This window comes from Ambystoma mexicanum, chromosome 14, assembly GCF_040938575.1.
Source record: "Ambystoma mexicanum isolate Mex_15411 chromosome 14, UKY_AmexF1_1, whole genome shotgun sequence".
NCBI lineage: Eukaryota > Metazoa > Chordata > Amphibia > Caudata > Ambystomatidae > Ambystoma > Ambystoma mexicanum.
The window spans coordinates 541,836,892-541,850,396 of record NC_090940.1 but is presented as its reverse complement, the minus strand read 5'-3'; the positions used below and the strand labels follow the sequence as shown (position 1 = coordinate 541,850,396).

The 13,505-nt window shown below is 47.8% G+C and overlaps 1 protein-coding gene across 2 annotated transcripts in view; it reads left to right on the top strand.

Moving 5' to 3' along the window:
* LOC138526940 (cholesterol 24-hydroxylase-like) overlaps positions 1 to 13,505 on the top strand; it is a 524,604-nt gene that overhangs the window by 371,110 nt on the left and 139,989 nt on the right. For both annotated transcript variants that reach the window (XM_069637830.1, XM_069637831.1), the window contains one exon: positions 11,370 to 11,526. In XM_069637830.1, the coding sequence (XP_069493931.1) occupies positions 11,370 to 11,526 (157 nt within the window). The remainder of the gene's footprint in view (positions 1 to 11,369; positions 11,527 to 13,505) is intronic.

Genomic DNA, 13,505 nt, shown 5'->3' with positions numbered 1-13,505 from the left:
CATTGCATTCCAATGCCATGTCACTTGGCAAGTCATAAGCAGGACGGCCACTTGGGCCTCCCCCTCGACTTTCTGCAAGCATTACTATTTGGATGCGAGCTCTAGATCATATGCCGCTTTCGGACAGGCGGTTCTCAGGAACCTATTTGCTTAAGGAGGGTCTCCTCTCGATCCTGGGGCTACAATCAGTTGTAATCGCCCATACAGTATGGAGGAAAGGGGACGGGGCGTAAGAGTAATTATAAGTTACTCACCGTAGTGACTAATGTACTCTTAGTCCATAGTCCCCTTTCCTCCATACGTCCCACCAACCTTCCCCCTGATAATACTGGTGTCCTTAGGCAATGTTAAATCTATTGTCGATGCATCAATGGACTGAGGTGTGGCGCCGGAGGGCGGAGGCAGGGCAGCACATGCTCCCTGGGCCGCGCCCCTGGGTGCCTCTAAATTTAAAGGGGAAGATTTTTTTTATGGTGAAAACGTTTCTGTCGCCCATCCCTTGGAAGGGAGGCCCCTACATTATGGAGGAAAGGGGGCTATGGACTAAGAGTACGTTAGTCACTATGGTGAATAACTTATAATTTTGTATAAAAGAGACTTAACCCAAGAAGGTCCTGATTGATGAAACTGGAACTGTTAGCTTGTGCTGGGAAACCTGGAGCGTGTGCTGTGCTCCCAAGACTTGCCTTGTCCTGTGCTGAAAACGTAGGGAAGGGAGACCCCAACTACCACATCCTGACTTATTATTCGTGAACGCTTCCTTCTTTCTTAGGAATATTATCCCACACTTCTTTTTGTATTTAGCTTAAGGATTGGCAGTAGTTTTTCTTTTTAGTATAGGCTCTTTTTATTTGACAAAGACACCACTAGGACGGCCTTATTATTGTTTGATGGTCGAAGCTTGCTCCCATCTTAAACACCCTTGAACTGTGATCACTTGTGTCTGTCTTCACTGTTTGATACCATGCCTTCCTTACAGCACATATTTGGCAAACTTGTTGATCAGAAAGCTTGCCAGACAAGCTTTCCCTTCTAAGTATCTCTTCAACACCTATCAATTTTTCCTACTTTTCTACTTTTTCCCCTACACACGGACCTAGGGGAAGAGCTAGAAGGCTGAGTTAAGGGCGAATGTCAAAGAAGATGGAATACTAGCAGGAAGGGGAGGCAAATGTACCCAGTACAAAGGAAGGTTCAGTGTAAGAGATGTGAAGGGCATGCCGAGATGGCACGCAGAGAGGAAACTGTCTTGAATCGCCTAAGAGAGGGCCATGCAGGTTTGAAAGGATGGGAGTTTAATATGGGTAGAGTCATTTCTGCGAATTGTGAGGCATGCGAAAGCCCAGAACTGCTGAATCACTTTATGATAAAAGTTCAGACTTTAGGGGGAATCGCTATAGCCAGGATGAGTAGCATCGTGGTGTCAGTGAGGAGTATATCTGACCCGTTTCACCTCAAAACGGGGTAAGAGGATAAGCAGTGCAGGTTCCTCCTTCAGTATGTCAGTGAGACTGGGAAGTGGGAGGAGCTTTGGCAGAGGTGCTTGGCTGGCAATGGTGACTAACGGCAAACATCTCTCCAGATGGAAATCGCCAGTTCCGGCCCCTGAGGAGCCATCCCAAGAAGATTATGTCCCCTTATGCATGTTTGTGTTCAAGGTTAGACGAGACACTGCAGTAGGAAGTGGCCCATATTGATGCGCTCATGAACATCGCAGGGCATTTTAATGCAACTCTCTTGCTTTACTGGGAGTGCGGCAACCCATGGGAAGAGGAAGGGTTAAGAATCGAAACAAAAACGGTTTATGGCATGGCCATAGCCTTCTTCCAGGGCTCTGCGGACAGTGTACACTTATTCAAAGGTAGGCCAGCAGCAGCACAGCAGCGATGGAGAAATAAAGAAAAAAAATAGCCATCAGGGGCAGAGGGAACGTGAAAAAAGAGGGTGCAGGGCCGAGGCGTCAAGTTGAAGTTAGCAGAAAGGACGGGAGGCAGGTTCACAGCGCTGAATAAACCACGATCCACAGAGCCCCGCGATAACATGACCATAAACCTTGCAGTAGGCATGTAGAAGATTCCGAAGCACTTATTAATGTGTCTGCATTTGCAAATGCTTGCACTCCCATTATGTTGTGTAAAATAGACAATTGTTCTGCCACTAACATAAGGTTTTGCAAATGAATGCCCAAATTGCATCAAGCCTATCCTTCTCAAGCATAAGGGTTGCCCAGGAGGCCTTGTGGCCCACCCTCTTTACGCTCCTAGCCCCTGGAAAGACACCCATTTAACACTTAACAATTTTCTGAAGGGTGCAGCACGTTTTCTAATCTGCTTAATGAGGTCCCAACAAATCTTGCCTTCTGCATATTTATAGTCAATCCAGCCCAGGTTGAGTATGACGAAACAAAGTATAAACAAGTCTTTCTTTAGTTTCTATTTATATTCCATGTTCTGAATTGTCAGAAATCATAAACTTGTCCTTTACTGTGTCTTCCAAAAATGTTTTTTGTATTCATGCAAATTGCTTGAACCACAACATTGCCAGCTTTTCCTGGATTTCGGAGAAAGGTCCTCCCATTAATGGAGTCAAGTGTTTTTATTGTCTTATTCTATTTTAAGCCTTGCCAAACCGTTTGGCTACCTTGCAGCGCTTTGTGGAGGGGATAGAAATAGTGGAAGACCTAGAGAATAGATTAGTCCCAAAGATGGTGTTTGGTGTAGCACTTAAAAGGAGGCAGGGACGAAGAACAGAAGATCAGTCTTGAAATCCCTGTGTCTTGCAGACCTGTGCTAGGCGTTTGCTGTGTGTTCCGCAGTCCTGGTTAGGGCCATCCTCCTATTGTGTGTTGCCATGTACTGAGGCTTTATTATAGCAATAATCTACCATTTGGTGGGCTTCACTTGCCAGTAACGGCCCCAGCCCCAAGTGATAGGCCATCGCGAAGGCCTTAACACCAGGTCCCGGTGCAGTTACCAGGCCGGTGAAGCCCACTGCGTCCTGAGGCAAACCCTCGAGGTGCTAATAGCAATAATTACAAAAACGGCTGCGCTGCTTCGTTCACTGCAGCCCGGGAGATGGTTGTCATGGAAATGAAATGCGGGGCTCCATTCCATGCCACTCTTAATTTCCATGGCTGAAGGAGGAAGCTGGGTGGTGCGGGCCTGTGGGAAGCTGCATTAAGGTAAGGAGATTGGGTGTTGTGGGGTTTGAGCTGGGGTGGGAGGCAGGAAAGGAGGCGGCAGCACATGCGGCGCTGTGCGGATCTTTAGATTCAGCTGGGGTTCGAGCAACCTGATTGGCTGACGCACCCACCAATCATGCCAATAGAAGTTTTCCACTGGTGCAGTGCAGTTTTGCACTGGAATTTGCAGGGGTGCAAAGAAAATCCCTTTTCATGCATGTATTGCTTTTGTGCACTTTTGAGAAAGTGTGATCTGTACAGTTTGTTTCCAATATGGGCTCTGTTGTGGGAAGGTGACACAGTTCCCAATCACTTCCCAGGTTTTGGCAGGTGAGGAGGCTGGCTTTAAGTAACTGAGCATCAGGATAAAACATTATCCGTCAGTGGCAGCAGTAAAGAGTCTAGGTGGTTTGCGGGTGAAGGCTACAACAGTTAGATGGGTTCACGGGCAGCTACTGAGTGAAATAGTTATGTTTTAGACCGCTATAATCTGAAGGAGTTATACTCCAATCTTAAGTGTGTAGAAAACCTGCAGTGTATGTGGAACAGGTTGGCCTCTTGATTGGCAGAGAGCCTGTGTGTGCCAGTGGGCTCCAGGGTATAGGCTGGTCAGTGCAACCTACCGGCATTAATTAGGCCTTCAATCAACTGAAATCATTAATGATGCATATTTTGTGGCAAGATTTGTCTATCGTGCATGGTTACGAAGGAACTCCTTGATTGCGCAATCAAACAGTCTGTGCCCAAATATCGTTTTGTTTTTAGATGTAAATTGTCTGTATTATATGGTTTTTAAACATTGCATGTGTTTTTAAACATTTAAAATGTGTAATGGATGACATATATTAGTATCCATTGAATGATTATGTATTGAATTATGTATTGTGAGAAACCTAATGGCATTCTCACTTCCTTTTCCCCAACACCCTCTGCTCAGTTGGCCAGGGAAAGGCCATCACTTTTGGATCCCAACTTTGGGAGTGGATATGCATGGGAGGATCACCTGAGTCGAGGAGATTTGGGGAATGGAGAGAGGATGTCCTTAAGTGAGACACGATATCCCCATTCCCTTTTCACAATGAACCTTCAGTCCCAGAAGTCTTTATGGGGTACTGTCAACCCCTCCTCCTTCCTTCCGAAATGACCCTCGGAAATACCATCATTATAGAGGAACAAGGACGGGATCAACTAGGACAGCTCCTTCTATGGATCATTTAAACCCACATCGACCTCCTCTTGTTCATACATAGAAATATCAGAGCCATAACAAGACGGAAGAAACAACTGGGAATTGGCCATCCTTCCATTCAGTCTTTTCCTCTTTCACAACCCAAACTGTCCCAAAATCATTCAATTCACACCACATTGCTACTGAGACGAGGACTAGGAAGAGGACTAGGGAGGAATACTATTACAAGGGCCTGTCTCACTAATAGATTCAACTATGGTCATACAAAGGACTTGAACCTGCAACCAATTAAGAGGCTACTGGTGCATACAATGTGAGAGGGAGAAACCTGCCTAGTGAGAAGGACGCAGCAACCAGATGTGGAGCACGCTGGAGAGGGGCTAGCAAAATGAACGTTGTGTGTTGCAGAGAGTTGAGAGAGATGCTGGGGCCTGAACGGGTCACAAGACGATCTATACACCTGCAGTCCCCTGTGCCATGTGTCCACAGCCGGAGCTGTGGGACACAGAAGACTCAAGATTGCCGCAGAGCGCTGCATCAAAATTCGAAGGCGGTGAGCGCTAGTCGCCCAGAGCTCCTGGCAAGCACAAGGGAAGCGAGAAATAGCCGGAGAGGAGGAGGAAGATGCCCAGAGGAGCGGCTGCACACCGGTGAGTGAAAGAAAGGAAACACACATAGCAGGGCCCTCTATCGGCTGGAATTGGGCAGATGGAATTGCTGATCGAATAGAAAAGTATAATAATTGGGTTTGAAAACTGAAAGAAGAATTTTGAATACCAAACACGCTGCAAAGTACTTTTGAACAACCACAAGTATTATTGAATATAAAGAAAAGATAAAAAAGTATAAGAAAATACTGCGCCAGTGAAAGGATGTGCGTTTTTGAATGCAGTACATACAAGTAATAAGCATTGAATGACAATGTGAATGTATTCATAAAATGAAAGCCAGTAATAAGCACTTATTAACTAAACTGAAAGCAAGTGATCAGCACTAATGGACAATGTGAAAGCAAGGAAGTGGAAAGAAATAAACACCAGAGTGAGTTGTGTGAAATTCATGTTGTGGCATAGTTGAGAGACTGCCAAGGAAAAACAGAACTGAATGAATGTGGAGTCAGAAAACAAGTTTAAAAGAAAGAAAACCTGTATGAGATACAAGTGGTGTTAAGCAGAATCGGAAAAGCATGCGTGTCCAAGCACATTGTGGCAAAGCCAAGAGACTGTTAAAGAGAAGCAGAATTGAGTACTGACTAATGACACAGGTTCAGAGCGAAAGCTTGCGTGGGCAAGAAAGTCCAAAGAGAACATATTGGTCTAACAAAGTGCAAAGGGTTATTGGTTGGCTGACCTGTAATAGGTGGATCGTGTGGTCTGACAACTGCGCCTAGACCGAGTAATCGTTACTTGGAAGGATCGAGGGAAAATCTTTCCATCTGAGGAGCAGGTGAGTGCGCCCCCATCCGCGATCCCATTCCGCGTGCCTTGTTGTATTTTTCTCCCCCCCGGCCCCGCGTTGCCCCGTGGTTCCCTGCCTCTCCCTTCCGGCATCCTTCGCCCGCCCGCCTCCCAGAACGCCCCCCCACCCCTGATTGGTCACCAAGTTTAGCCTTGCTGGGTCTAGCGACCCGCGCCACTGCACCTACTCCTCTTTCCATCTGAGGAGCAGGTGAGTGCGCCCCCATCCGCGACCCCATTCCGCGTGCCTTGTTGTATTTTTCTCCCCCCCCCCCGGCCCCGCGTTGCCCCGTGGTTCCCTGCCTCTCCCTTCCGGCATCCTTCGCCCGCCCGCCTCCCAGCCCGCCCCCCAACCCTGATTGGTCACCAAGTTTAGCCTTGCTGGGTCTAGCGACCCGCGCCACTGCACCTACTCCTCTTTCCATCTGAGGAGCAGGTGAGTGCGCCCCCATCCGCGACCCCATTCCGCGTGCCTTGTTGTATTTTTCTCCCCCCCGGCCCCGCGTTGCCCCGTGGTTCCCTGCCTCTCCCTTCCGGCATCCTTCGCCCGCCCGCCTCCCAGCCCGCCCCACCACCCCTCCCTAGTCCAGCTCCCACCCCCGACCCGCCCATCCCTCCCTTCATCACTGCTCCGTCCAGGGCAGCCCTTTCCATCTGGACGCATCGAGGTGAATGCAGCACACCCAAGACCCTTCTGGGCCCTCATCCTGACTCCATCCAGCCCCTGTAGAGGCCCCCTGCACCGTAACTTGTCCCGGCCCCCGCGCTCTCTTCCCCTCCCGACCCGCCTCCCAGCCCGCCCCCTCCCCTGATTCCATCCGGGCCGTGCAGGTGAGTGGGTGAGCCCCCCAGCCTCCTTAGGCCTTGAATCCACTGCCTGTTACCACTTTAGATCCCCCAGCCCCTCCATATCCCCGCCCATCCCTCCCTTCATCACTGCTCCGTCCAGGGCAGCCCTTTCCATCTGGACGCATCGAGGTGAATGCAGCACACCCAAGACCCTTCTGGGCCCTCATCCTGACTCCATCCAGCCGCTGTAGAGGCCCCCTGCACCTGCGTGCACCGTAACTTGTCCCGGCCCCCGCGCTCTCTCTTCCCCTCCCGACCCGCCTCCCAGCCCGCCCCCTCCCCTGATTCTATCCGGGCCGTGCAGGTGAATGGGTGAGCCCCCTAGCCTCCTTAGGCCTTGAATCCACTGCCTGTTACCACTTTAGAGCCCCCAGCCCCTCCATATCCCACAGTGCAGGCCGCGTCTTTCCCCGCGTCTTTCCTGCCTCCCCTTGTGCCCGCCCTCGCTCCCTCCCACCAGCCCTGATAGGCTGCCTTGATTTCCGTGTGTTGCTCCCACCTCGACCTGCACGCCACTTCCATCCGGGCCGTGCAGGTGAGTGGGTGAGCCCCCCAGCCTCCTTAGGCCTTGAATCCACTGCCTGTTACCACTTTAGAGCCCCCAGCCCCTCCATATCCCACAGTGCAGGCCGCGTCTTTCCCCGCGTCTTTCCTGCCTCCCCTTGTGCCCGCCCTCGCTCCCTCCCACCAGCCCCGATAGGCTGCCTTGATCCCGACCAGCTTTCCGATTGTTATTTTCCCACCCCCCACCGTGATTGGCCACTTGACAGACAAATCCGAAATCCCGTGGGCAGCCCTCTGCCCGGCAGCCCCCTGCGGCTAAGGGCCCGAAGGCCAAGGACGGCTCCTACATTGGCGGCTCCAAGATGTGTCTGCAGGTGTCCGCAGGGGACGCCAAGGAAGCCAGACACCAACAAAAACCGTGAGTGTGGCATGGGGAATAGAGCATTCACTCTACTCCAGAAAACCTCTGTCACTCTATCTTACCTACCAATAACATAGAGTGCCATAATACTAGCATGTCCACACTTAGATAGAATTGTGAATGTCAGCATGTCCACTCTAAGATAGAATTGTGAATGTCAGCATGTCCACTCTTAGATAGAATTGTGAATGTCAGCATGTCCACTCTTAGATAGAATTGTGAATGTCAGCATGTCCACTCTTAGATGGAATTGTGAATGTCAGCATTTCCACTCTTAGATGGAATTGTGAATGTCAGCATGTCCACACTTAGATGGAATTGTGAATGTTAGCATGTCCACACTTAGATGGAATTGTGAATGTTAGCATGTCCACACTCAGATGGAATTGTGAATGTTAGCATGTCCACTCTTAGATGGAATTGTGAATGTTAGCATGTCCACACTTAGATGGAATTGTGAATGTTAGCATGTCCACTCTTAGATGGAATTGTAAATATTGGCCTGCGTCGCATCTAGATGGAACTGTGATTGTTAGCACGTGAAAGTTGCATTTAGAAAGTGTGCCCTATAGCCTCTCCGTGAATTTAGAAATGTGCCCAACAGCCTCGCTGGTAAATCGAATTTAGAAGTGTGCCCAATACCCTCTGTGAAAGTTGCATTTAGAAGTGTGCCCAATAGACACTCTGGAAAGTTGCATTTAGAAGTGTGCCCAATAACCTCGCTGTGATTTCAGAAGTGTGCCCAATAGCCTCTCTGGTAAATTGAATTTAGAAGTCTTCTCAATAGCCTCTCTGGAAAACTGATTTTAATAGTGCGCCCAGTAGCCTGTCTGTGGAAAATTTGAATTTAGAAATGTGCCCAATAGCCTCGCTATGAAAGTGGCATTTAGAAGTGTGCCCAATGCCCTCTGTGAAAGTTGATTATAGAAGCGCATCCAATAAACGCTCTGTAAAAAAAAAAAAAAAAAATGCATTTAGAAGTGTGCCCAATAGCCTCTGGAGAAAATTGAATTTAGAGCTGCTCCCAATAGCCTTTTGAAAATTGATTATACAACTGCGCCCAGTAGCCTCTCTGTGGAAAATTGAATTTAAAAGTGTGCCCAATATCCTCTATGAAAGCTGCTTTAGAAGTGTGCCCAATAGCCACGCTGTGAAAGTTGCATTTAGAAGTGTTCCCAATAGCATCGTGAAAGTTGATTATAGAAGTGTATCGAATAGACACTCTGGAAAGCTACACTTAGAAGTGTGCCCAATAGCCTCTCTAGAAAATTGAATTTAGAAGTGTGCCCAATAGCCTCTCTGGAAAATTGAATTTAGAAGTATGCCCAGTAGACGCTCTGTAAAAATTGCATTTAGAAGTGTACCCAATAGCCCTCTGCCCACTAGCCTCTCTGGTAAATTGAATTTAGAAGTGTGCCCAATAAACCTCTCTGTGGAAAATTGTATTTAGAAGTTCGCCCAGTAGCCTTGCTATGAAAAATTGAATTTAGAAGTTCGCCCAGTACCCTCTCTGGGAAAGTTGCATTTAGAAGTGTGCTCATTGAAAGAGCATATAACCCATCATATCACACCACCACGCTTACTCTCGCCTTACATCACCACTCAACTAGAACACAGAGATACTATGACACCATTCGGTATAACTGTTCTCATACCAACATCCGCCGCTTACTCCACATCATTCTATGTAAACACTGCTGGTATCACACCCCCAGCCAGGCGTTTTCCTCAGGCCTAACGCAGCCACATCCGTTCCGGATAAATCCTGCCAGAACGAACACATTCTCCTGATCTCTAAACCACCACATCTACCGCTAAGAAGCAGCTATTACACGAGTACCGCACGAGCTGCACACATACCCGGTGCTCACATGCACCTTTTTGACTCTCCGTTCTCTCTCTACTGATCTGAACTTCGGTTCCCAAGGGCGTTCAACCTACCAGCGCCTTCAGACCATACCAATGGTATATAAGGCGCTATATAAGTGCAAAATAACAATAACAATAACAATAATAAGTGCTTAAGTTATTGAAGAAAGGAACAATCTATGTGAAATTATTGAAAAACCTGAATAGTTACACAGTTGAACTGGAATTGTTTAAAGCTGTAAGATTTGAATGGATTGTGCTTTTGAAGCTGGAAGAGCTGCCTTCTTGGGGAAGGGAAGGAACCCAAAGACTTTGTGAACTGTGTTGAACTTGGAGAAGGGAACCCTGCGGCTTTTGGGGGTTGTTTTGAACTTGGTGAAGGGAAACCTGAGGCTATTGGAACTGTTTTGAACTTTGGAAAGGAGAAGCTGAAAAGCAAGCCAGGAGCTGGAAGAAGCTTGGAACTTTATATAGGAACAGTGTTTCCTTTGTTGCTGACATCCTTACACATTGTATATGTGTTAGTTGTGAGGGCAAGTATATGTTTTGGACACAGACAGACTTTTGAGTTGAACTTAATGACACAGACTATCCTTAGATTTCTTTAGGTGTGGCAGGGTAGACCTTCATCCATCCATCCATCCATCCATCCATACATGTAAGAAGAACAAACCATTTTGCACAAAAGTGAATCTTTTGTCTGTGTCTTACTTCATGACGCCTTCACAGTATGATAAAGGCATCAATTAGTATCCCCATGGTTGGGTGATGTCAGGCTATCAAGCTTCAGAGCATAACACCAATAAAATATGCTCTGATAATCCTGGTAACAGAAAGAATAGATCATATACTATTTTCACCAACCTACACGTATGTTTGCATTATGTTGTTTCTTGCAGACACAGTTCTTAAAGCAGATAGGTGAAGCATCAAACCACATTCTAAATGAATATGAGAATACAAAAGAAATCTTAAAGCCTATTTGGGTTGAACGAGTATGAATTTCTGTGATGGGCTGCAGGAGCGCCACAATAGCTAGTGGTCATCACTTAGTTCACTGAACTATCCACATGCATTGCTACATACTGCATACAAAGTGAATTTTCTAACATGTACACAAGCATCGAGAAATATCTGCTCCGGTATCACGCATAAGACCTAAAACATCACACTAACGTAAACTGCAATCGCAGAGGTGAGCGCACACACAAACCGACTCACGCACACACACAATGTTTACATTGCAATACAGCTATGTACACAGCCATTATTCTGAGGGTGTCAAGGCAAGTGCCAAATCTACATTGAACAGTCATACTTTTTGTAAGAGGTATGGGACTTAATCCACTTAGAGTGCCAAGTATTTTATTTTAGGCCAACTGTGTATTTTCAGTGAGCAATACATTGCGTTTTGGCATCAAAGTTTGAGGGCCAGTAGGCCTGGGGTCTCAGAGGCAATGCCTGGGGGACCAAGGAGATTGCCTGGGGTAGCAGCTGGTATATCTAGCTACCCCCAAATGACGTCCATGGGAGTTGGGGAAGTGATGTGTGGTTATGTTTGTACGTGTACGTGTTTCATCGCCTACAGCTAGTGGCATAGCTCTCAACCATTTGTGTCACAAAGGCGGGTGAAAACACCCGATTTTATTTTTGGCGGGTGAGAGGCCCATTGAAATGAATGGGCATGCAGGAGCCTTGGCGGGTGAGTCAGCTGTTTAGAAGGCGGGTGACACCCGCCAAAAGCGTGTGAGTTGAGAGCTATGGCTAGTGGTGAGCTCCTGGAACCTCCCGCATTTTCAAACTATGGACTGGGAAATTAATGTTGCTGTTGGGTGGGAAAATATCTACAATTCTGCATTGTGAAATATACAAACCTCTTCCCGTGTATTCTGATTTCAGTACATGCCAGGAAAACGAGCATATGTAAAGGAGGTGCGGGAAAGTGCACGACTGCTCCGGCGCACAGGAGAAGAATGCATTGCACGCCGGAAGCGGGCCATCGCAAACGGAGAGGAAGTACCGTTTGATGTTCTGACGCAGATACTAAAAGGGGCCGGTAAACATGAACAACCTTTGATTTGACAATGCTTAACCATGTTCTGCCAAGCAATGCTTTGACTGCATTTATGAAACGGTTCTGAGGATTTTATTTGGTCTATTCGAGTCCTCGCCTTCCTAAAGTGTTGCGATTTGAGCACAGAAATAACAATTAAGAACGGCATACTCCAACTGGCCAGGTTGCATTGGAAAACCTCAATCAATACACATCAGCAAAATGAGGCCACTGCACGGAAGGAATTGGGCTGGAACAAGACGGCGCTTTGCTCTGGCACAGCACCATTCTGTGGAGACCCGAGGCCCAAAGATGAGGATCGCCTCAGTAGCTAACTGCGATTCTCCGGAATGCTGTGCGATATATGCACCCGATTTAGGCAGCTGGAAGTCATCCTTTGCTCAACCAGTCAGCCCAAGCCTGAACAGTAAACTGGCCCAAAGCTGTATATATGTCTCATACTTTTCACACATTTTGCAGTTATGGTGAATATTCTGATAGATGCATTTGGCACAATATGCAGTTTGCATCGCATGCTCAGTAGGAATGCATGCTTGAGTAACTGGTTCTACATTGAAAGAAAGAATTCTGAAAAGCTTGAGTTACAAAATAGTGGCGACGACTTGCTCGCATTTTGTAAAGCAAGCTTTTCGGAATGTCTATATGTGTCTCCCGCTTTACATTTAATGAATGCAGAGACATGCCCGCAACCCCCGAGCCCATAATGCCCAACTATGAGAGCGGGGGCCAACATGTCAGCCCACCAACTGTTATGGAGCTGGAGCAAACCCTGAACATACACACTTTCCCATCTATATATAGTTCTGGTGCTTGTGAATCTGCTTAGAATCACATGCTGTGCATATAGTCCGACAACTAGTGGTAATTGCGGAGTATTGCATCTTTCTTTTGAAGATCGAAAAGGGACGTCGACCTGGGCGTGACTGTAACACTATCCCTAACCCGACGTGCTGTGTACCCAAAATCCCTCATGCGTCGAGCTCCCGCAAGATTGTTTTTTCCAACTACCTCGTTGGTCACACACACTGCAGAGCTTGTAAGAGTTTATATTGCATTTCCATTGTCGATAATTCCACTGCTTGTTGCTGGTTCGATTGCCCTCGACTACTTTGACGGCTGTTGATGCTTGGTCCTGTCTGCCGGTGTTCCATCTCGGGTTGCTCAGTGACTGATGACCGTGTGGCCTTGGCCACCCAGCCTTTAGAAATAAATGTTCGTCTGGCTGTCTCTGACCCACTCGCTGCCCCGACTCCATGGTTGTCACCACTACTCGCAAGAGGGCATGGGTACTGCTGTCCTCATCAGAATATTCTCCAGACAAGGACTGCAAAAACTTGTATGCCCTTGGCAAGCGTATTACCGCCTTTGCTGCGTATTCCACCAGGATTGGCAACACCACGCCACTCGTGAGCTATAGCAATGTTCAATGTGGCTTTGTTCAGGATGGCCTTCAGGATGTCCGGGAACCTACGAAAACCTGCCTGCTAGCAGTGGTTACAAAGGACAGACAGGTCACCCAGAATATCCTCAAGAACACTCTGTACTCTGCCGAAACTGCGGGGCGTACCACTGCCCAGGGTCCCTGCTCAAATGCCGCTCCTGGTTAAAAAAACTCAGGGTTCAACCCAGAGACTCAGGCTTCTTTAGTCAACAAGCCAGTGGAGTCGGGCAACCTCTTCAGGAAGGCGGTGGTTGATGAACCCCTGGAGACAGCTAAAAAAGAGCACAAGACCCTCCAGTCCCTCAGTCAGATCTCGGCTAAACTCTTTGTCCAATGCGGCAGCTCCAACACCCACCTGTCCTTTCTTGGCCAGTCCTTCTCCCGCTCTCCCCATGCACAATATGGCTCGGGAGTTTCCAACTGGGCTACCGGACAGGGCTCATCCAGCAACTTCCAATCCCAACAAAGAGGCTTTCGTCTGGGTAAGGGCAGAGGCAGAAACTCTGCTTCTATAGATTCC